This window comes from Takifugu rubripes, chromosome 12 (assembly GCF_901000725.2).
Source record: "Takifugu rubripes chromosome 12, fTakRub1.2, whole genome shotgun sequence".
NCBI lineage: Eukaryota > Metazoa > Chordata > Actinopteri > Tetraodontiformes > Tetraodontidae > Takifugu > Takifugu rubripes.
Window position 1 is genome coordinate 3,482,434 of NC_042296.1, and position 23,227 is coordinate 3,505,660.

At 46.6% G+C, this 23,227-nt stretch overlaps 3 protein-coding genes, 1 long non-coding RNA gene and 3 other non-coding genes across 7 annotated transcripts; 5 read left to right on the forward strand and 2 right to left on the reverse strand.

Moving 5' to 3' along the window:
* Positions 1 to 4,077: 4,077 nt before the first annotated feature.
* On the forward strand, positions 4,078 to 4,149 carry trnah-gug (transfer RNA histidin (anticodon GUG)). The gene has a single exon. It is a non-coding gene; the product is annotated as a tRNA-His (tRNA).
* A 370-nt stretch (positions 4,150 to 4,519) lies between these two features.
* Positions 4,520 to 4,591, forward strand: trnah-gug (transfer RNA histidin (anticodon GUG)). The gene has a single exon. It is a non-coding gene; the product is annotated as a tRNA-His (tRNA).
* Positions 4,592 to 4,635: 44 nt separating this feature from the next.
* On the reverse strand, positions 4,636 to 5,129 carry LOC115251798 (uncharacterized). The gene is made up of 2 exons (XR_003890338.1): positions 4,831 to 5,129; positions 4,636 to 4,756 (listed from the first exon to the last, which is right to left on the reverse strand). It is a non-coding gene; the product is annotated as an uncharacterized lncRNA (long non-coding RNA).
* Positions 5,086 to 5,157, forward strand: trnah-gug (transfer RNA histidin (anticodon GUG)). Its single transcript has one exon. It is a non-coding gene; the product is annotated as a tRNA-His (tRNA).
* A 341-nt stretch (positions 5,158 to 5,498) lies between these two features.
* On the forward strand, positions 5,499 to 11,012 carry LOC101079108 (cleft lip and palate transmembrane protein 1-like protein). Its single transcript, XM_011618332.2, has 18 exons — positions 5,499 to 5,778; positions 6,577 to 6,768; positions 6,850 to 6,944; positions 7,071 to 7,260; positions 7,347 to 7,540; positions 7,622 to 7,700; positions 7,824 to 7,941; positions 8,019 to 8,113; positions 8,292 to 8,376; positions 8,496 to 8,599; positions 8,684 to 8,749; positions 8,885 to 8,935; positions 9,070 to 9,152; positions 9,235 to 9,269; positions 9,372 to 9,427; positions 9,544 to 9,588; positions 9,661 to 9,776; positions 9,847 to 11,012. Exons 2-18 carry the CDS (start codon positions 6,604 to 6,606, stop codon positions 9,929 to 9,931), a joined length of 1,662 nt encoding a protein of 553 aa, XP_011616634.1. The 5' UTR covers positions 5,499 to 5,778; positions 6,577 to 6,603; the 3' UTR covers positions 9,932 to 11,012.
* Positions 11,013 to 11,289: 277 nt separating this feature from the next.
* Positions 11,290 to 12,649, forward strand: LOC115251797 (60S acidic ribosomal protein P1-like). Its single transcript, XM_029845416.1, has 4 exons — positions 11,290 to 11,514; positions 12,044 to 12,118; positions 12,263 to 12,371; positions 12,513 to 12,649. The coding sequence occupies exons 1-4, from the start codon at positions 11,443 to 11,445 to the stop codon at positions 12,593 to 12,595; spliced, it is 339 nt and encodes a 112-aa protein (XP_029701276.1). The 5' UTR covers positions 11,290 to 11,442; the 3' UTR covers positions 12,596 to 12,649.
* Positions 12,650 to 16,510: 3,861 nt separating this feature from the next.
* On the reverse strand, positions 16,511 to 21,289 carry LOC115251795 (tribbles homolog 1-like). The gene is made up of 3 exons (XM_029845415.1): positions 20,618 to 21,289; positions 19,617 to 19,909; positions 16,511 to 17,108 (listed from the first exon to the last, which is right to left on the reverse strand). The coding sequence occupies exons 1-3, from the start codon at positions 20,915 to 20,917 to the stop codon at positions 16,634 to 16,636; spliced, it is 1,068 nt and encodes a 355-aa protein (XP_029701275.1). The 5' UTR covers positions 20,918 to 21,289; the 3' UTR covers positions 16,511 to 16,633.
* Between the last annotated feature and the right edge of the window lie 1,938 nt (positions 21,290 to 23,227).

Genomic DNA, 23,227 nt, shown 5'->3' on the forward strand with positions numbered 1-23,227 from the left:
TAGGGGGTCCTAGTCCAGCCGGGATATTCGTCCTACCAACACTTTCACCTGGGATCCAACTTTCCTCGTAGAAAGCTCGCTCTGCCTGGTAGGATGGTAACTCGGCTGGGCTAGACCCTCAAGGACTGGAGTTGGGCACCCCTGCTTTTGGGGATCCAAATTTCACCCAGACTGTCACATGAGAGTGCCTTATTATGGATATGTCTATGGAAACACGACCCCTTATGGCAGGCTGCTGTGTTTTCGCTATAAAAAATACAGTTTGTGTGGTGTTGCCCCCTTGTGGCAACAGCTTCAACTACAGCGCTGCTTAAATGGGAGAAAGTTAAATGGAAGAGAAAGCAGGAATCGACAGGATCGACAGGAGACTGCAGTAGGAGAGGTAGGAGGGGAGGTCAAAGGTCAGGAGGCACCTCAGACATTAACCAAGTGACGCCGGTTTTCGGCTCGTACTATTGTTTCTTTGACATCGACTTTGTGAAGGCATGATGGGATATGTAGATGATCGGCACTGGCGCGAAGGGTTGATGGGGGAAAAAAGAGGAATGGCTTTCAGTCACGGCGGCAGCAGAGCGAACAACTGCGTATTTATGCGACAGTGCCGGGCGGCGAGAGATGCATGAGGACGGAAAGGACATTTACGGCGGGCTGCGGCCGGAAATCCGTCTCTGCGTCTGACGCGCGGGCTCAATTTATTCCACAATTTCGCCAACCTGTTGCCATTGTACTGAATCTTCAGCTGAAGACAAATTAGCATTTAAATGAGACAAGTTATTTTCCTTACGCCCCGCTCTGAATTACTAACGCCGCGGCTTTGATTATGACGAGTGGAGGGAAACGGGCGGTTTGTTACTGTTATTGACCCAGAAAATGTGGCGCGAACACGCCTGCCCATATTTTTGCTCCAGCGTCTAACTTTACATCTGAAGCTCGCTGACAGCAGAGACGCTGTCGAGCCACGCGGGAGTTTGCGCCAGTCCAGTTTGATGCGACGCGCACGTTGACCTCGGCCCAAATGGGCTACGCAGTCCTGCACCTGTCCTCAGAGGCGCCACAACCGACGAGTGGAGTTTTTCAGGAGCTAAGAGGCTGGGTTTAGAGCACCGTTACTGCTTCAATGTCCAACCCAGCGGCCGTGAGACGCGTTGTCCAGGGGGCAGAAGGGCAACCCTTCACTTTATGTTTGGATAAAGTGGGGTTTTTTTTGCAGCCACCCTTTGGTGTCGGTTATTGTCCCATGGAGAACTGCAGGACTGCGGGGTCGGATCCCCCTTGCTGGCGTGACTAATGTTTGCTCCGCCAGCTTTAGTCACACAGACGCGTCCAGTCCTCACGCCTAATCTCCCGACTCGCCTGCTAATTCTTGCAGCGGCTTCTTTTTAGTTTCAATTAAATCATAACACTTTTTTTTTCCCCCATTTCATGCGTTCGCGTCCCACTTTACCCCCCCACGAAGTCGCCTCCCTGGCGTCGGTCTTCACGGTATAGTTTCATGCGAAGTTCTAAATTTTCAATCACTCGAGGGCGCCAGCAGCTGCCACCTCATATCTCTATATGCCGCGCACACAAACTCATCTGGAGATGAAATTACACTCTCCTCAGCAAATATATTCAGCAAATATATATATATATGTAAATATATATTTAACATTTAAAGGGGGTTCTGCTGATTAAGAAAAATAACATTGGATTATTTTTTTAGATGTGGATAGGAACACTTTTCTTCTGAAAAGATGGTTTAGGAAAGCTGGAAGCTGAGTAGCCCTCACTCTCTCTCTCCTCTCTTTCTCTCCTCTCTCTCTCCCATCTCTATCTCCTTCTCTCTCTCTCCTCTTTTTCTCTACTCTCTCTCCCCCTCTCTCTCCTCTCTCTCCCCTTTTTTTCTTTCCCCATTTCTCCCCTTCACAATTTCTTCCACCCCTAACTGTGAAAGTCCATGAAAGAGTGATGGATGTTGATGAAGGCTTAGAGTGGTGATTATGGATCCTAGAGTACTGAAGGACAGGGCAGGGGAGGGGGTGAGTAAGTGTGTGTGTTTGTGCGTGTGTGTGTGTGTGGGGGGGGGGGGGGGAGGACTGCAGCTTTTCAATGGTCAGTAACAGATTGGCTTTATTATTGATGGGCCTTGTGCGACCCCTAGCGGCAGAAATCTGGAAATTCTGCCATTGACCAGAGCCACAGTTTTGAGCGTTTTACTCCCATTGGAAATTAAATTAAGATCAGCATATATTTTTTTTGTTGTAAGAAGAATTAATACAGTATTGTGAGGTGATGATTTCCTCCGGGTATGTGGTCATGAGACAAATTCTCCTTCGGTGTTCAGCGCGGAGGAAACAAATCCAAGAGATGAACATCAGTGATTTGAGAACTTTATTATCAGCTGGGGCCTCGAACAGACAACGCCCCGCACACACAGCCAAAGACAAAAACACAAGAATGTGTAGGAGACCATATACCCATCACTGGGCGCGGGCTCCTTCTGCTTTAGTTTGCCCTATTTGGCAATGTTTCAGCTTTTTGAGGAGTTTTCACACCCAAACATTACTATATATGGTTACCTGAAAATCACCTTGGTACCTCCTGCTCCACCATCTCACATTCTGCTCAACTCTGCTGACTCATGTTCTACATAACGGCAACAAGATATTGTATAATATTGTATAATCTACAAGCTTGTAGATTATACTGATGATACTGATGATACAATATGAAAAAGATGCATATTAAAAGATAGAAATCAAGAGAATAAATGATATAGATTCATTATTTTCCCACAGTGACTGTAAAAGGTTTGAATGCATTTGTGCAACATGTGCTCCCTCTGATCCCTGTTTTGCTTTTAGGTTGCATTCATGGAGCACATAAAAGCTTCTTCTATGCTCTTCCTTTCACCAGCACTTCACATTGATTTGCATCTTTATGCCCCGCGTAGCCTTCTTCTTTGGAATGAACGGAGATGAATATACAAACTTGTGGTGCATTTTTGCGTCACCTTTCCTCCTGCTGCTCCTGATATTATCTACAGTATATTGCCTTATCTCCTTGTGCTACATCAGTTCATTTTGCACTTTTTCCCGTGTAATGGGGAGAAAAAAGTCTGACTGAGCTGAGCTGCTGTAAAAGGTCTTGCTTTCTAAAATCTTGAAGAGTACCTAAAGCTGTCTGTGGTTGATTAAAAGCGCAATATTCTTCTGAAATGTTGGAGAGTGCTTAGCCACTATATGAAAGAAATACATTATCCCTACGCATTGAAGCAAAGCACCCCTTCACAAATGAGCATATATGACTTAAGGAGAAAAGGAAAGTGATTTGAAAGACAGTAAATGTGTTGGCATAACATTCCCAGACTGGTTGTTATGGAGTCAGGAGACCCTCAGAGCAGAAACATCACACCACCTTTAGTCTCGAAGTGGATCAGAAGAACATTTTGATCATTCTGCCTGAGGAACCTGCCTGAGTTCTGGCTCACCGAGAACTCAGCAATTTAGCTTACGTATGAAGCTGGTTTCCTGAGGGGAGAGAATGAGAACATCCCTGCCTGCAAAAGGCTGAAGTCTTTAAATTACACCAGACATGTGAACGGGCTGAGAAGATGGAAGAGGCCACTTCTGAACTTCCTTTTGTCATATTTTCTCCTCAGGTCATTTGTTCCTTGCTTTCCCTGATCAGCACATCTTTTTGTGGGCACCTTTCCTCGCTGCTACACTCCTCGTGGGGCATTTTGTGCGCCTTTTGCAGGGTTTAATTTAAATAAAAAGGAATCATGTCACTGATTCATTAAAAGCAGAGGTATAGTGTGTGGATATAAGACGGCGTCAACAAGGCCAGAACTATTTTATTGATTCTCATAAGAAAGGCTACATGAATGTCATTAGTTAATCCTACAACAGGAAATGAGTTTAAAACAGATAAATAATGTCAGTATGACATCTTGATAGTGGTCAGTGCTGATACTAATATCCTCTTACATCACCGATACCTGATAAACTTATCAAGATTTAATTAGACGTCAACTTGTCACATATGACACGGTGGAGTCTTTCCATTATCTGGTCAGTGAACGCATCGTGTTAGCCAGCCGTGATCGTATAGTGGTCAGTACTCTGCGTTGTGGCCGCAGCAACCCCGGTTCGAATCCGGGTCACGGCAAAGGGCCCGTTCCTCCTTCACCAATCGCTTTTTTATTTATATAGCGTCTTTTACAATCAAAATTGTTTCGAGGCGCTTTCCAGAATCCCAGGGCCTGACCCCAGACAAGCAACAGTGACAAGGAAGAAACCTTGAGCAAGACCAGGCTCATGTAGGGGGGACCCTCGTGCTGATGTACATGCATGTTTTGTATCAGCCTTGTCACTAAAAGCAGTGTCATTGTTTTAAACAAAACCGAATAATCTTGACCTGTGCTCTAAACCGGTCCTTTCTAGGTCGACAGTCCTGATTAAAACTAATTTAACTCTACCTGGTCGGCTGTATACGCAGAAAACTTTGAGATCAGGGCTAAACACCCTTCACCTGGCCAGCCGTGATCGTATAGTGGTCAGTACTCTGCGTTGTGGCCGCAGCAACCCCGGTTCAAATCCGGGTCACGGCAGCATTTACTTTACATGCTGGTTGCTAGGCTAGGTTTTTTAAACATAAATAAAAATATAAAAATGACAACAGAAATCTCTCAGGGTGCAAATATTTAAAAAGATCTCCAGATCTTCCACCTCCAGACCCTCCAAATCCTCCTCTGTTTCTTCTCAATAGTTTCTGGCTGTTAAAACAATAAAGACAGTTCAGAATTCATTTGAAAATGTGAATCTTTTCATGCTGGTTGAAGAACATTACCAAAGTTCTACCACTTCCGTGTCTTCTGGAAGGCTTTGTCTTTTTCAGAGAGCTCCTTCTCGAAAGCCTCCTCCCTGTCTGAGAACTCGTTTTTGAGCTTCTTGGTCTCATCAGACAGCTCCCTCCTGAACCTCTCCTCAGGGTTACCACTCCAGTCAGCATTATATAGGTCATATTTTTCCCCCAAATAAATGTTTTTCAAGGTTTTCTACTACAATAAAGGATTGTGAGTCGCTTCTTACTGGTAGTTGGCCAGCCGTGATCGTATAGTGGTTAGTACTCTGCGTTGTGGCCGCAGCAACCCCGGTTCGAATCCGGGTCACGGCAGCTTTTGAAGCTGTTCTCTAACTCCAGACATAAGAAAGGTGCAGTGTTTTACACTTTTAGGATCCACACTTTCTGCAAAAGAAAAAAAGAAAAAAAATCATATAATTATGGCACATATTACGTTTTCAATATATTCTCGCAACAAACAACCAAAACACACTACACTGAAAAAAATAATTCTTTTAATATGTTCCTTCTATATTCTAACTTCTACATAGATGTCCACTAAAACAAATTTAAATACAATTTTTATTCATTTATTTTATTTTGTTTAAAAGTTGCAACTTTCGCTTATACTTCCGGCGCCTCTGTTGACGAATTCTCGCGTTAACACACAGCAAATCCCGCTCGCGACACTAACCAGGAAGTGAATGGCGGAAAGATAAGTCCACCTCACGCTTTCGGCTGCAGGTTACAAATGTCACTGTAACTATCAGTGAAGAGAGATGTCAGACGAATGCTCAGGGGAGACCTAAAACTAAATTCACAATACGCTCTTACAGAGGCGATGTTATTATTTCCCCCCACATCCCCGCGAATTTGAATTTGCGAATGATCGGATGAACGGCCAGCGTTCCAGCTGAGGGTCCTGTTATTGCCAGCTGGGCAGACTGAACACCGGTATGTGTAGATTTGTCACTTCATTACAAATATACACACCAAATTATTGTGTAGCCAGGCTGTTGTACCTTACATTGTTATCACCTACCAGGAGGTTGCAAAATGATCCTACCAGTGGCTTGACTTCATATATACGAATATCAATCTTATTTGTTAATCTACAGTATCGCATATTTCTGGGTCACCACACAGACGTGGTATGAAGCGGATCACGGAATTGTGTTTGTGGATCCCTGTTCTATGGCCTCCATTGGTTATATGTCATTCCAATGAAAAAGGGACACTCCAACACTCCAGTTGAGACAGAAAACTACCTTGGATAACTATAACATGGATGATTGAGAATCTACACAGATACATATACAATATAATGTATTTCTATTCTCTATGCCTCTCCTCTCCTCTCCTCTCCTCTCCTCTCCTCTCCTCTCCTCTCCTCTCCTCTCCTCTACCTGTCCTCTCCCCTCTCCTCCCTCTCTACCCAGCCCCCCACCAGCAGGAGGGTCCTCCTACATGAGCCTGGTCCTGCTCAAGGTTTCTTCCTGTTAAAGGGGAGTTTTTCCTTGCCACTGCTGCTTGTCTGGGGTCAGGCCCTGGGATTCTGGAAAGCGCCTAGAAACAATTTTGATTGTAACAGACACTATATAAATAAAGTTACCCCAATGAAATGGCATCTATTATAATCTTTTTAGATGATTGTGGACTGCATGTAGTCCAAAGTAGAACTGGAATGCTGTTTAGTTCAGAAAAGTGCTAGCACATCCAACAATTTGGGAATCATTTTTACCTCATTTGCAGATGCTGTGACGAGCCAACGCGAGCGCCATGTTCCTAAAAACATCATTCACCACCCTGATTGTGGGGGTGTTCGTCGTGTACGTCCTCCACACCTGCTGGGTGATGTATGGCATCGTGTACACTAAACCTTGCGACAGCCCCAAAAGTGACAAATGCATCCTGCCCTTTCTGGCGGGGAACCCTAAACTACAGGTTCATACACAGTCTTTCAGGGTGCTTTTGACTTTTGTGAGCACGTGTACATGTTTCTGATCTCTGGTTTTCTCTGTCCAGTTGAGTATTTACACTGCTCTGCAGCCCAACGCTGAGGGAGGACACACCCTGATCCACAAAGAAGACCTATTTGATGTGAACAGCAAGTTTGAGAGGTTTGGCTTTTTATAATATATAATTGTTGCGAAATGGAGACAGTTTTTAAAATTAATATTCAGCCAACAAGCAGATTATTTATTTACACCTGTAATCTCAGATTTTTGCCTTCTTTGTTTATCCAGAGTGGTTAATGTCTCCCTCCCTAAGAAGACCCGTAACAATGGGACTTTATACGCTATGATATTTGTCCATCAAGCTGGCGTCAACCCGTGGCAGGATCAGCGAAAGGTCCACTCGGTGGCTCAGCTTACCACATACATGGTTCCTAAACCCGCAGAGATTTCCCTGATTTCCAGAGAAGATCAAACAATGGTAGTCCTTTTTTGAGGAGGACAGTGTATTAGTGCTGTTTTCAAGTAATCCAGTGGAACTGTTGTTATTTTTCCGTTATCGTGTAGAGTCAGACAGAAGAATCCCCGCAGCAGAAACGGCGTGACGCTAATCCCGCCCCTCGGGAAGGGATTGGATCCGGAGGGGCATCAGATCACCCGACTTCTCACTGGCGCTCACGCTTAACACTCAATATCGTCAGCGACCACTTCCTTTTTGACAGAGATTACCTGCCCGCTGATGTCCACAGATACCTCCGAGTGTAAGACAGCAGTCCAGCACGCGTGCACTCCATCAGGGTGTAGACGTGATGATGATGATGAACTGTTTTCCCGTCTTTCAGATTCCAAAATGGTAAGAAGATCGTTTATCTACCTCTGCTATTCGTGGATGAGCTCAGCAACCGGGTGAAAGACCTTGTGGTAAAAAGTTCATTCAACACAGCTTCTTTACAGCATTTTAATAAACCACTTACTTTCCCAGTAGTATTTTCCATTTAGGAGTCAAAATGCCTGCTAAATGTGTGTGTGTGTGTGTGTGTGTAGGAGATCAACAGTACCTCCAAAGAGCTCCCCCTGACCATCTCCTATGACTCTATCTCTCTCGGGAGGCTCCGATTCTGGATCCACATGCAAGATGCTGTTTACTCTCTGCAGCAGTTTGGTAAAATACCTACACACACACACACGCACACACACACACTCTGCCCTGTAATCAGACTGTATTTCTGTGTGTTACAGGTTTCACAGAAAAAGATGCTGATGAGATTAAAGGAATCTTTGTGGATACCAACCTGTACTTCCTGGCTCTCACCTTCTTTGTGGCTGCCTTCCATGTAACTGTTAACACTAAGAATAATTAAATAGCATAAAGCAGATGCACAATGCTTTATTCCGTTGGTTACATGTGCGTGATTAAAAAACCAAATCATAAAGAGAGGTGCTCGTAGTTATGTCTATTTAATGGTGAGGTAATGATAAATATGTTATAGTTGTTTTTTTTGTTTTTTTCAGCTCCTCTTTGATTTCCTGGCGTTCAAGAATGACATCAGCTTTTGGAAGCAGAAGAAAAGCATGGTGGGAATGTCCAGCAAAGCAGGTAAGCAACACTCCTCGTGGAAAATAAAGAACTTTTCTAGATAGTGTGAACACTGTGGAGTCTTTAGAGGCTTGGCAAGTAGTTAACATCGTCTGATCTCTGTGTTCTGGGTTCCGTAGTGCTCTGGAGGTGTTTCAGCACCATTGTGATTGTTCTGTATTTATTTGACGAGCAGACCAGCCTGCTGGTCCTCATACCTGCAGGGATCGGCTCCATCATTGAGGTACGCCAAAAATCTCTTCCATTGTCGGTAAATGTCTCTAATTCTATTAAAGGCTGAATTGTGTTTTGGGTTTTTATTTTCAAGGTATGGAAAGTGAAGAAAGCCTTTAAGATTCAGGTCTCCTGGAAAGGAGGCAAACCAACATTCCAGGTGGGCTGCTTTAAAACGTGCATGAAGCTCAAAGAATAAACAGATATGTTTTAAATGTACTAACTGAGGTGAGGAGCATTTTTCACATAGCGTTCCACTCATCTGTATTGCGATTTCCACATTTTCTGTGAACAGTACGGAAAATCTGACGAGTCAGAGCGGAGAACAGAGGAGTACGACACACTGGTGAGCTTTACGTCATCTAAGAGGCAGACTTTCTGTCTGATCTTAAGTCAGACTGGTATTAGTTGGAAGGCCGAAGGGTCCTTTTGTTGCTGACTAATGTGTTTACTGTATTTCTAATGCAAATTTCTCTGTAGGCCATGAAGTACCTGTCATACCTCCTATATCCGCTGTGCATCGGAGGGGCTGTGTATGCGCTAATATTCCTGCGGTATAAGAGGTGCGGGAGTGTGTGAACACAACGCCAAGGCTTTAACCCGTCCCTCAATGATCAATCATCTATTTCTCTGCTTCCGTTTTAGCTGGTACTCCTGGCTGATCAACAGTTTGGTTAACGGTAAGCTCCAACCCTGAGGGGGATGCACACTTTAGCACATTCACGTACCTGCGCCATATTTATTAAAAGGACAAAAGACAATAATGCTCCGTACTTTTCTAGGCGTGTACGCCTTTGGCTTCCTCTTCATGCTTCCTCAACTATTCGTCAACTATAAGGTGCCTTTTATTTTCAGCTGCTTCACATGATTGTTTAAGAGAGAAGAGAATATTTAAACATAATGTTGAGGATTCATGTGGTTCTCTGTTTGCATGAATATGACTTAAATCAACAGCTGAAGTCTGTGGCCCACCTGCCCTGGAAGGCCTTCATGTATAAGGTACACCCACACAGCTCCACACAGGTACCACTTCACTTAAAGTCTCTATTATTAATCTTTATTTTCTGTCAGGCGTTTAACACCTTTATCGATGACGTTTTCGCCTTCATCATCACCATGCCGACTTCACATAGACTGGCCTGCTTTAGAGACGACGTGGTCTTCCTCATTTACCTCTACCAGAGATGGTACACACACACACTCACCTAGAACACCACCACATAAACACAACTGTTTACTGACCCCTGCTGTCTGCAGGCTCTATCCCGTGGACAAGACAAGAGTCAATGAATATGGAGTCTCTTATGATGAAAAGCCCAAGAGGAAGCCTCATAAGGACTAGATGATCAGAAGAATTTTTTTCCTACTGAACTAAGGAGGCAACAGGAGGAATATTTCTGGTTTTGGTCATTTTGTTTTGTAATTGACCCAACCGCATCAATGTGATGATGTTTTTGTTTTTTTAGCCCCTTCTATCATGTTAAATATTGTAAAATCATGTCTAACTTTTTCCAACATACCACGAAGTTCAAAAATCACATCTTGCTTTTCAGATTATTAAATGCAGCCTTGGAATTTACCTTTTAGTTTGAATAAGGGCTTCAGTAATCCAGTCGGAATCTGGTGGGGGTTTATTTTTTGCCAAGGGCATTTAAATTTTGCTCACTGGAAATGCTTTTAAGAATTCACCTGTAATAAATCTAAATAATTTGAGGACAGAATCCTAAAACGCCTTTAAACATGTCTTTACTAAACCACTAAAGTAGCAGAAAAAGACATAATTAACACAAACTGAACTCGTTTTTCCTGAGACATCTTTTAACGCTACCTGCCACCTATGCACGTATGATGGATGTTATAGAGACACGGTAGAAGATTGAGATTAGCCATTATTTCAGAATATTTCATTTTTTTGCTAATGCAGAAGATGTGTAATTGAGTAACCTGTTACCATGGAGACCCTGTTTTCCTTTAATCTGTCCTGTCTTCAATGAACTGGTTTTCTCCTCTGACGGTGCCACTAACAGCCACTCTGACCTTTTTTTCCATCCTCATTAGTTTTGGAGTTTTACCTGCCTGAGTATTTTTGTTACATATCGGACAGTGGAAACACATCGGTGCCAAATGTGACAATAATTCGTTAATTTAGCAGAAGCGGTCCAACTGACCTTTCTAGGATATTTCCTGACACTGTGGGGAGATCCATGGACAAGACTTGAGAAAAGTATTTGAACATTTGCAATAGACTGCAGGGAATTGTCTTTTTCATGTTCAGATATGTTTATGAATACCCAGCAATCCTACTTTTACCCTAAAAACAGCCAAGAGAGATCTGCTGGATGTCTGCCTTGAAAATGCTTGGCCTCTTGTAATTTTTGTGCTTTTGATTGAAATAAAATAAAAATGTACATATTAAAATAAAATGCCTTGGATTGAATTAATATGCACCATGATTGTTCGGTAGGAAGGAAGCATCTCTGGAAACAGTGCTGCTGTTGTAAATGTATTTCTTTTACTTCTAAAGGTTGTAGGAAAACTCATAAAGTAGATCTAGAGGAAATACTATGTCTGGTTCATTGTCTTTAGAAATTCAACCTTAAAATAATAGTAATTCTTGTTCTTAAATCGAACGGGTACGTATGCGTCCTGTTTGTGCGTCATGACGTAAACCCGACGCACAACGGCGCGGACTATATTCTCAAGCTTCCGGTGTCGCTCTTTCCTTTTCCGCTCTAGCAATTTATCGTGCCTAAGGTGCTTGGTTCTTCTGCCGAAGCTAAGGCCCCGAATCCGGCGACTAGCACCCCCATTTTTAGGCATCCAACGCGATAAACGTGAGATACATCATCTGAAATGGCCTCCGTGTCCGAGCTCGCCTGTATTTACTCCGCTCTGATCCTCCACGACGATGAAGTCACCGTCACCGTAAGTGTTGCCGGTCGTCCCCGATAGCTCCCTCCAGACCCTGTAGTATTCTGCTTCAGGTGTATTTCCCCCATAATAAAGCTAACAATAGGTCGTTGGTGGGAAGTGGTTTATAATATCTTGATGAAAAGGTGGAGTTATTGTGTCCAGTTACATCCTTTGACTAAAAATGGCGGCGTGCTTTATGCTAGCCCGCCTTTAGCTTCGTTTCTGCATCAGAATAGCCTTTTAAACTTCTAACTTCTGTATGAAACATCTATTACACAGCTCAGACATTAAAATGGCCCCTTTGGCGGCCACCCGCTGGCATCTATAAGATGTTTGAAACACGTGCTGCCCTAAATACTGACACGCTTCCAGGTGTCAAGGCTGAGACTCATCATGGGGACTGGGATTGGAATGCATGCTTTAGTAAAGGAGATATTGTTTGTTGCTGCAGGAACTGCTGCGATATTCACTTCCAACTGCCCTAAATGTGGGCCAGAGTGTCCGTTCTTGATTGTGATTGTGCATCTTTTGCTGTGTGCAGGAGGACAAGCTGATCGCCCTGATCAAGGCTGCCGGAGTCACCGTGGAGCCTTTCTGGCCAAGTCTGTTTGCTAAGGTGAGCATGCTTAACGGGAGCTGGTGTGGGTTAGGAGCCCCACTGGGTCTGTTGTCTTAAGTCAGTTGTGCTTTAACACTATTTCAAGCATCGGAAATGGGGGTGAATGTGACTTATTTATTTTTAATGACGTGTGTGTTGCAGGCTCTGTCCAGCATCGACATCGGCAGCCTGATCTGCAACGTTGGAGCTGGTGGCGGCGCCCCGGCCGGAGCTCCTGCTGCCGGAGCTCCTGCTGCTGGTGATGCTCCAGGTTAGTTTGGTGACCGGATATTATGGATCACATAGTCCTAACTGGACATCCCCCTGTATGCTTGTCAATGAATGAGAGCCATAGTAAACTGGATCACAATCCTGGGACCTGTTAAACCTTTCTTTTTTTCCCCCTCTACAGCCAAGGCAGAGGAGAAGAAAGAGGAGAAGAAGGAAGAGTCTGAAGAGTCCGATGATGACATGGGCTTTGGTCTCTTTGATTAAAGTGGATGTTTTTGTAAAAACATTAAAATCATAAAAAATTGCCAAAGCCTTCAATCTTGATTCTTTGTTTCAACGCACTTATCTGTATATTTAGCACATTTTAACATTTAAACTTATTGTCAGTAGGAGGAAGATTGCAGTGTTTGCTAGATAATTAATTTAATCCACTTCTGTACTTTCAGAAGTTTCAGTTTTTACAGACAAAACCTATAAAGTGCCTTCAAGAAGTCTAGGGCTACTCAAATTATTTCTAGATAGATATCCACATCAATTGCCTCATGGCTGTGACCTCAGATGAACAGGAAACGGGAGTATTGGCATGTTTCCACCAGATGTCGCTGGCGGCATTGAATCATGCAGATATGCTCTTTAAAACTAACATGAAAGCACACAGGTGACCTCGTAACCAGAAATTCTGTGACTGGCGCACAAATTCACCTGTCTGCTATTTTATGTGATTACACGGCAGATTAAATTGTGACGTCCTTCAATCATGCAACTGATAAAATTCAGCATATTCATTCATGTTAACGCAGCCGCAACCATGCAACTGAGACCGATTTAAAAAAAGAATCCTAAAAAAAACAGCGTAAATAAAGTTTAGCTGCGGTTCTCTGAATGCCCACTAGGGCGCAGCAGAGGTCACGACTTCCTCCCAATGATGGCAGGAATGCTTCCGTCATTGTGGATGACAGTTGAAAATACCAGCCAGATTACAAATAATCACGCTTCCCTCTGAACTAACACCAGCACAATGCCGAACATTCTCTGGTGGATTTACCGTCATACAAGGAAAAAGAGAGGGCGTTTCCCGTGTTCATTACGCAAGGGAAGTGCGGGTAATTCCTGAAAGAAGCACCTAACAACAACATCTGAGAGCAAAGGCCAGCGAAGGCACTTACTCATATTTTTTACTTCCTTGTGTGTGACCCATGAAGGATAAACAGGGATTAACACCACACCTGAAGCCACTTTCACAGGCCAATTTCATATGTAACTGGTCAACACTGCTTATGGAATATCCTCCATGATGATCAAACATCATTACCATATCAACAAATATGAGAATAATAAAATCATGATCACGAGGGTAAAGTAATCACACTGCACATCCGTTCACAAGGAAGTCTGAGAAGGTGCGTGCGGTTGGGAAATGTCAATAATCCTGGATCACAGGTGTAAGCTTTTTACACGTGTGGCCACATGACCCGATGAGATCATACAGACAAATAATATGGCTGCAAACACACACACACACACACACACACACACACACACACACACACACACACACACACACACACACACTCGCTCTCTCTCTCTCTCTCTTGTTTCACTGCTGGTTTCCTCTCACTTGCCAATTTGATCTCAATAAGGTCATTTTTTGGGGGGGAAAGTGAGCAGTTGTTTAAGCCATAATAAATCTTAGCAGATAAGACTAGACCATAAAAGAGGGAATGTTCGGTTCAAAAATAGCTTGATTGCACCTGCACTGTGTCCCCTGAGTGATCCATCTCCCTCCGCGGTGGACTGATTCACCACTCAAGGAATGCTGGGATACCTGGCGAACTGGCCGCTGCGATGATACAGCACAAAAAACTTTAAACTATGTACACAAAATCGGACCTGCCCACTGGGCCGTTGAGGCCAACTGAGAGATAACAAAATAACGTACATCTACCGAAACCAGGCTATGCTACGAAGCTAGCTCGTTTCATCCATCCTACAGAGCACAGTGCAAACTTCGCTGTTTTGAGTCACACTGAACTGGTTTGGTTACAGTGAGAAAATGCTAACTTTTGTAAAAAAATAAATAAATAAAAAAACCTTTAGCAAACTGGAAACCTTAACTACAATGTAGCAATACACCTGCTACCATTTTGTGCCATCGTCTGAGCGATATCGCCCAGGAAGATATAACAAATGCTCACACCTCTGTCCATTTATGTAGCAGATACCCAGCTTCAAAATAGGCTAGCACTGTTTTGATTGTTCAGTACGGGGGCGGGGGCGTTCTCCCGACCAACCTAAATATGGACGTATTTGGTGACCGTAAACAAATAACCTCACTTCCTGTCGTTTCCACTTCCTGTTTCTTTTTATGGTTTATTTTCACTTACTGAATCTTGGGAGTTCTACTCATGTATAGACACACCAACCTACCCCCCCCCCCTCCACACACACACACACACACACTTCACCAGATATTTATCTTACCATTAAACTACCTCTGTTTTTCTGGGGGCCCCCTGTTTTGACCCCTGCCTTACGTGGTCGGACCATCGTCGGTTTGGCAGATTCCCCAGCAGACACTCGCAGGCAGGTATGCACATGAACACACACATACACACACACACACGCCATGCTTACGCAAGCCCTGGCCAGCCATGCCTGAGGTAGTCATAACACACAGTTGGTGGAGAGGAGCCAAACTCTTAAAGGTCACACAGTGATTCATAAGTGGATCGGATGAAAAACGGAACGCACTCGTTGGAGTTTGGATTATCCACGCCGGGATGAGCTGGGTTTGTTTTGCAGCCGGGTCCTCGCTGCCCGGCCCGCATTCCAGGAAAAGGCTCTGACCCACTGTTGACATTTGTGTGTTTGAGGAGCTAAATGTTACTTTACGCAAAGGTCAGGAGAAGAGTAAACGCTCGGAGACGGAGAGAGAGAGAGGAAGAGAGTTTTTTTCCCTTTCAAGGATGAAATTGAAAGCACGGGGGGGACGAGAGAAAATGTATTGTTTCTGTCTCGATGATTAAGAACCGTCTGAGGAGAATTCTTGCAAGGAAGCCTCCCAGGCATGCAGTCGATCCGCATAATGCGCAGGTGTGTGTGTGTGTGTGTGAGAGAGAGAGACAGGCCAGCAGCAGGAATGAGCAAAAACAAGCCGTATGAATATGAAAAAAAACGTGATCTTTATTCAACACGTCCACACGTATTCCAAATGTACATATTTACATATTTTCGACAACGAATATAGAACTCTTCCTGTGTGTGTGTGTGAATGACCCGTCTGGACTCCCGAAGGCCTCTGGGTCGTGTCACAAATACATAATTCACAGTGCAATATGAAGTTTGTGCACCCGTGTCGTTTTACATGTCACATGAACACGTGACTCACTCTACATGTATGAACTAGAAAGGCAACCGCGCCGTCTCCCGAAGGTACCGGAGACTTCCCTGTTCTTCTGAAAGTGGTGAGCTTACACGCCAGGTCGCGTCGCTAACTGCGGCGGCCGTCGTCAGAGGAGATAAATAAATTCAGTACCATGACAGAGGTGAGGTACAGTCGGGTCTTATAGCTGAGGTCAGGGGTCCTTAAATCGAATCCTTGAATCCTTGAATCCGTGAAATACGGCCGGAGTCGGAGCTGTTCGGTCCGTGAAACACAGTGATGCAGGCACGACACGGCAACAGAAGCCCGCCACCCCGTCCTCTAAACCAGGTGCCTTCACCATTTCATGATGAAACACCCCCTCACCCCCGGTGAGGTCAAAGATCGCCACGCTGTAACGCGCCAACGAGTTTTTTTGCTCTCCGTTTGACGCACCAGTCTTCGGGCAGCCCTCTTTCTCGCCGCCCGGCGTGAGACGCTAGCGAGCTTCTATCCCGAGTCTGTCTGTGAGTCAGCCAGTGACGCTTGCAGCCCTTTTCAGAGAGCGAGAGGAACAACCTTCAGCTCTCCACGTGCACAATCCAAGAGGACAGCGAGTCCTAGTGTCTGGGTTAATTGACTGAAATTAGCTTGAAATTAGAGATTATTTTGTTAGCATAATCGGATCGAAATCGGAGTCATGGTTATTTCTCTTAGCACCAGAGGATTTCAAATAGCGTAAAGAAGGACAATGAATGGTCACTGTGAGCAATGCCCTCGGCAAGTAACACGTACGGCAACAAATACAGTACAGTAAGTTTTTGTAGAAAGCATGAGCGTGTTTGTCCATTCAACAGTACACAAATGTAAAAGTGCCAATGTAGAAAAAGTCTGTAGTTTTTGTTTTGGTCCCTCAGCCAGATTCGGCTAAATGGAGTCCGTCAGCAGAACAGATCGTCATCTTCCTCAATGTCGAAGGACGGCACCGTCTGCTCCCCTGAGCTCACTTCCTGTTCGGCGAGCACCACTTCCTGCGACGGCGCCGGCTGCCGGAACCACGGATGGGCCAACAGCTCGGCGATGGTGAGTCTCTCGCTTGGTTCCTTTCTCAGGAGGCTCTGGAGGAGACACTTGGCCTTCGGGGACAAGCCCTCGGGCAAGCAGCACTGCCCCCGGCGGATTTTGGAAAACAGGGTGGCCGGGTCGGGGTCATGGAAGGGGTAGCGGCCCACCAGCATGGTGTAGAGCATGACACCCAGGCTCCACATGTCGGCCATCTTGCCGGAATAAGGGGCGGAGCTGCTGAGGATCTCTGGGCTGACGTACGCCGGGCAGCCGTGGGTGTCTGACATGGAGTCATTGCCCGGGTCCTCCAGGATCCGACAGTCCTCGAGGGTCTCCAGCCTCACGTGTGTCCTGCACGCGACAAAAAAAAAAGGGTCAAATCCAGTCTTTGAGACTCAGCTACTCACAAGTTAGCGACCAATTTCACAAGGGAAACAGTTCCTGATCTCCCACAGCTCTGAGCTAAACACTTAGTATCACTTTTAGCTGAAAACAGGCACACACACACACACACACACACACACAACCTTGGACTTTAATAGACATAATACACTCCCCAGCCTCTTACCCTAAACCAGCCATACCAGCAAACACTGTCCTCACTTCCCAAAAATGTCCTCATTTTGCAAGTAGAATGCATATTTTGGTACTCAATATATGCCAAGTACAAGAACACACACACACACACACACCTCATCTGAGAATCTGAGAATCAGAGCTGCCTGGCCAATTTTCCAATGCCTTCCCGGCACATACACTCACTCTCTCGCATAAACACACATATAAATATACAACACCAGCACCCTCCTGCTCCTCCACTCTCTCACACACACACACACACACACACACACTACTATATTTAGACATGCTGCGATAGCGCACGCATTTAGCCCGCCATGAGAGCGGCTGAGAGTGTGAGGGTTTATATTTGCAGATGACTCATTTACAGTTAAAATTGTCTCCTGAACTTTTGCGCAAGATTTTCCCCAAAGAAACGTAAACTTGATTCCGATTAAAGATTGGGGGGGGGGCAATAAAGGCTACGATTTCTGCTCCCGATTCCATTCAGAGGCTGGAGTCAGCGTTCAGAGGGGAGCGCTGGGGCGCGGGGGAAATAGACGAAAAGAGGCCAGAAGCAGCGAGATAGATAGCAACAGATATTTAAACGGCGAGATGGTGGAGGAGGTGAGTCGGAATGAGAGATGGAGACAGAAAAGGAAGCAGAGCGGAGAGGTGGAGAGAGTGAGTCATCCTTCTGTTAAGAGTACAGATCTCCCCCACTCTCTCTCTCTCTGGCCGAGGCCATCTGCACCTGGGTCCCACACTTGCGGCGCCAGCCATCCCATAATTTCCCTCAAATGGCTGTTGCCACATCAGTGACGCACGGGGAGGCTAGCTCGGCAGCAGAGCTGTGCATGCTTCGCAGTACTAGTCACCGTCCCTAAACTGGCTTTTCCAATTCACTGTATGCGCGTGTGCGCGCACGATTGTTGTGATCTGTGCCTCTGTCCCTGGCTCCGCCGCTGCATTGTTGGCCTGCACATTGCATCACGGCACGGCTGCCGCGGTCTGCACGATGCCTGACTGTGATTTCGGAGGAATGCACAACAGGAAATTTAAAAAAAAAGCGCCGATGGACGGCGAAAAACATCACTTTCCCCCCCTCCGGGAAAGTAAAAGCTAGACTCCGTGATGTCACGCGGCCCCGAATCAGCGGCTTTGTTCTCACGGTGGCGTTGCTCTCAGAGCATCCGGGGTGCAGAAAAACATCCCGCAACTTCGGGGTCAAGTGGCTCCTGGGCGTCAAACGAGTGTCGCAATGTTGTCGCCCGGGCAACAAAACACGGATGCACAGATACAAATCCCTCGCTGCGCAATCAGCGCACATGCAACCAGGAAGACGCATTCAGACAAACACACGCAGGAAAATAAGATAAGCGCAGCAACCCCCCCCCCCCCCCCCCCTGCACATCTACGCCCTGACTCATCGCTCCGCCGCCGTGCTGCTATCAGTAGGACACAACAACTTTCAGCTCCTCTCACTGGGTGTCCTCTCTCATTCATCCAGCACGACCCCGCACAAGGCCGGAGGTCAGGCCTGAACGTCTCCGTGAAACAAGGGCCCTTCTGAACAGGCAGGGGAGAAATGGACGGGTGGGGGCTCACGGGGAAGAGGGTGACGCAAAGGGCGAAGAGGCGACAAATAGTTTGGCGAGTGGGGACTCTGTGCGTCCTCGTGGACAGTGCGGGGGTCAAAAATGCGGACAGTGAGGCATGTGTGTGTGTGTGGGAGTGTGTGGGAAGCCGGTTCGGAGCGGCGCGTTGATGCGCTCCCAGTGTATTTGAACGCAACACGGCGTCAGCTGTTCTGCAGCAAATAATTAATAAATAATAATTCATAAATGCGTCTAAAGTACAGACTGCAGGAGGAGGACGGGTGTCTCATTCAGCAGCCTCGTCTGGCAGCTCCGCCAAACTACCTCCCACAGCACGCACACACACACGCACACACACACACACACACACACACACACACACACACACACTCGTTCCCAAACACACAAAGAGACACGTCGAGAGGGTGAGAAAGGGAGGCAGACAGAGGGCCAAAATCTGGGAAGCAGTGCAGTCTGCCTCCGCAAGTACAGAACCTCCTACTCTCTCCGTGCCCACATCCATGTGTGTGAGTGTGTTTGCGTATTTGGTTGTGTGGATCAGCTGCTGCCATATTTGCTCTACGGCTCGCCTGCCAGGGCTCACAACACCGCATTCCATTGAAATGGCACCCGAAAGTGACCCAATGCCGTGGCGGATGGTGAGAACTGAAAAGTGCCTGAGGTGCAGGAAGCTGCCGCTCACCTTCTCTCGTCGGCGAAGACGAACTTGCGCAGCTTGAGGTCGCCCAGGACGATGCCGGCCTGGTGACAGTGGGCCACGGCCCGGGCCACCTGCAGGAAGAGGCCGCAGGCGCGCTCCTCGTCCAGCCGGCGGCAGCTCTTGATGTAGGTGTGCATGTCCCCGAAGTCCTTGTCCAGGAACACGTAGGCCTTGCGTTCGCCGAGGATGATGTCCCTGATGCTCGCCACATTCCTGTGGGGGGGCAGCACGCCGTAGGGCCTGATCTTCTCCTGGTATGCCCCCATGTCAAAGACCTGAGAGGAAGGATGGGGGACAGAGAAAGAATGTGTGGATGGAAATTAGAGAGGGAGGGGGGAGGCTGCAGTGGGCCAGTGTGCTCTTAATGATCATCCAAGGGAACAGCCATGCAAATTTGGCAGCGAGTTAAAAGGAGGACGTGCTCTGATTCGAGCTGCTTCCTGCATGAGCGTAACAAATGAATCACCAAAGCGTAAATCGATTAACTCTATTAATCAACAAAGCCCAGTGCCCGCGGGCTCCATCACGCTGTCTAAACACGAGGATGTGGAACAGCAGCCTCGTCCTCGTTGCAGCGGCGGATCTTTATCGGAATCGCCACCCTTTTGTTGCGTGTATTTGCGGGGTTTTTTTTTCCTTTCGCGCACCTTGGCGCGGCGTGTTGCGGTGACGTGTATGCAAATGAGCGCAGCGCGTCGAGGAGAGGTGGACTTCACTCGGCTCGTCTCCAGAACACAGCGCAAGCCAGGTCCTCCGCAGGCTTGACAACAGATGTTTAATACCCTTCTTTTAAACGCGGTTTTTAAAAATCGATCTCCAAAAAGAAAACGAACGAAAAGAAAGAGAGACGTCGCGTGCAAACGACCATTTGCGATAAAGTCTGCGAAATAATGATGACATGTCAGACGGGCTGTTGAGCAACCCGTTGTCTCGAAACACCATTCATTCAAAGAAATTGCACAATGACGGGCGATTGCGCATACCTTGCACAGCAGTTCTTCGCCAGTGTCGGTGTTCATCGCGCTGTGCACGCTCTCCCTGTCCGCCAGAGGTAGTATCAGGAACGGTCCTATCCTGGACGGCCCCACGTGGGTAGCTGGGAGAGGGTTTGCGACGGGGCTGACCGGGGATCCCGGAGAAGAGCCAAGGAGCCCCTGCGCTTCCCCGGCTTCGGCGCTCAGCCGGGCGCATTTGGCCGGCGGCTGGTCGTCAGAGTCCAGCCGCTTGTGCGCGACCCTCCTGGTGCGGATGCAGGGCACCGGGCAGGTCCACTGCAAGTTCATCCTGACGGGCTGATTAATCAGAACAGTTTTTTTTAAAAAGACCCGTGACTTGTTGAGGATATGTCCTTTAGAGGTTAGAATAAAGTTAAAACGCCGCGCGTCATGGCTACGGTAAATACAACTTCTGGAGAGGGGAATCCAGCGGAAGGTTGAGAGCGAAGAGTGGGGGATCCGTCAAAGTCCGGACTGCCGAGAGACAGAGAAGGGAGGATAGGTAGAGAAAGCCAGGGAGAGAGAGGGAGGGAGGGAGCCCACCTCACTGTCGGCGAGGCAGCGAGTGAGTGAGTGCGCTCCGGTGATGTTGAGATCAGAGCGCAAACACTCCGCCCGACCAGTCCAACCTCCTGTGACACAACCATTGAGCAATCCAGTAACGGCACCGACTCCAGCTCAGCTCGTCTCTGATGAAACTGCCTCTTCAATTACACAGAAAGTCGACGTGTGGCGTAAACACAACGTCGCTCCACGGGGATTTCTTCCTTCCCTGCTTTCTTTCTTCTTTCTTCTTGATCATTTTAGAATCGAATAGCCCGATCACGTGAACGCAATGAAGAAATCGGCTCACTTATCGCATCGCCAGGCGCGCACATGTTGTGGACAATAATTAACACTCTTTCAAAACTGCTCCTGGTGTTGCCCAACGTTCGGGGATTATTGCCAACAACGCCCCCCCCCCCACCCCCCAACACCTGAAAGTACAGTATTCACTTTCCCCCTGCTGAGTTTGATCCGTGCCAACGCAGCTCCAACACGAACAGCAAAACATTTCCCCTGACTGGGTTTGTTTGTTGTACGTGGACGTGACTCACCCCATAAAGCCTATAAATTCACATAAAAATATTCCAGGCCAGCTGGGAAACCCGACACTCATCACCAACAAGCCGATGCTCTGCAATTATGCAAGATTCCTGAAACAAAAGTATAATCAGTGAACTATGAACTGTTGCTTAATGTAATAAGAGAAATTGAAGGGTAAAGTACAGTGCAGTCACTTTAAAACATTCCTCAGACGATGAGCCCACTGTCACCGCCAGCTGATGTGGGGTAATTATTAGAAATGTGGACTCTTGTGTGTCTGTTGTGCAACACTTGCCACCCCCCTCCTCCATGGTTTGGTTGAAAATGGACGCTTCTTCCCTCCGTCCCTTCTTTAAGAGTTCAAAGGTCACCTGGGCCCGTCCAAACCGAGCGGCGGATTCCATCGGAGTGATGGCCCTGTTATTTTTAGGCCCCCGCCGCTCTGGCTTCCTGCCGTGGTCGTCCTGTGAAGGCGGTGACTCACCAGCTGATCAGCGCGTCCCTGCGAGCGGCTGTTTGTCATGCGGCGGAGCAGGTTTCCTTTCTTTCCTGTTCATTAGGGTCGATCTCATAGGCGGAGGGAAGGGTAGCTGCGGGAGTATGGAAGGCAGAGCTAAGGAAGGTGGATGGTAATGCTACAGTGGACGCGTGGAAAAAGTGACTGTGTGTGTTGCAGCAGAGCTGGTGTGTAGCCTGTATGCTAATCCACTTTTGTGCACATGTGCGTGGTATTTAACCAGCGTTTTTGTAGAACCGCACACCAGTGAGCCATAGGGGAACCCAGTATGGAAGGCATAGTCTTGTTCTTATTAGCTGAGTCACCCACCGCCAGGAGCGGCAAAGAGGGCCTGGGAATTGATCTGCACGGAGAATAGTTGAGTCCGATCTGGCTGAACGCCAACAGCTAATTATACTTCCTCTGAGCTCCAACACTTGGATATGTTTACTCGTCATGTTACCAGTAGACCTCAGACTTCACAGAAGTAAAACTCAGACTGATTGATTTACTTAACCTGCAAATCTGGTTACCAGTTGCTAGTAAATTTGCCCATTGCTAATGGATGGTAGGGAAGTCAAAATTGCTGTTATCTTTACAGCCAGACATTGGAGCTGTATATTTAATTAGCCTCGCAGGTGTTAGCTTGTCACAGAGTAAATATTATTAACATGAATGACGTCGTTGTTTTTTTAAAAAAAATCACCGCAATGATGACATATTTGTGGGAAAAAAACAGACAAGGAAACTTCCTCATTGTCACTTGACTGCTAGCCAAGTGCTAACAGGAACTAAATGTCTTTAGGTGCAATGAATATCAGAGGTGAAAAAGCAGCATGTTTTTATTAATTGTGTGGTTGATTCATTGTTTTTGGGTGAACGAGGCTGACGCTTTTGTTGTTTCAATTCAATACAACTTTATTTGTAAGGCGTCGATTACAAACAGTGCTTCATGGAAATGCAGAGCCTGGCCCCAGAAGCTGCAACAGTGGCAGGAAAAACTGCCTTTTAACAGG

Excerpts from the sequence above, each read along its gene's own strand:
- LOC101079108 (XM_011618332.2), top strand. The coding sequence starts at position 6,604 with ATGTTCCTAAAAACATCATTCACCACCCTGATTGTGGGGGTGTTCGTC. Across the intron at positions 8,114-8,291 it reads TCTTTGTGGCTGCCTTCCAT|CTCCTCTTTGATTTCCTGGC; the intron begins GTAACTGTTAAC and ends TGTTTTTTTCAG. Across the intron at positions 9,589-9,660 it reads GGAAGGCCTTCATGTATAAG|GCGTTTAACACCTTTATCGA; the intron begins GTACACCCACAC and ends ATTTTCTGTCAG.
- LOC115251797 (XM_029845416.1), top strand. The coding sequence starts at position 11,443 with ATGGCCTCCGTGTCCGAGCTCGCCTGTATTTACTCCGCTCTGATCCTC. Across the intron at positions 11,515-12,043 it reads ACGATGAAGTCACCGTCACC|GAGGACAAGCTGATCGCCCT; the intron begins GTAAGTGTTGCC and ends TGCTGTGTGCAG. Across the intron at positions 12,119-12,262 it reads GGCCAAGTCTGTTTGCTAAG|GCTCTGTCCAGCATCGACAT; the intron begins GTGAGCATGCTT and ends TGTGTGTTGCAG.
- LOC115251795 (XM_029845415.1), bottom strand. The coding sequence starts at position 20,917 with ATGAACTTGCAGTGGACCTGCCCGGTGCCCTGCATCCGCACCAGGAGG. Across the intron at positions 19,910-20,617 it reads GCGAAGAACTGCTGTGCAAG|GTCTTTGACATGGGGGCATA; the intron begins GTATGCGCAATC and ends CCTTCCTCTCAG. Across the intron at positions 17,109-19,616 it reads GTCTTCGCCGACGAGAGAAG|GACACACGTGAGGCTGGAGA; the intron begins GTGAGCGGCAGC and ends TGTCGCGTGCAG.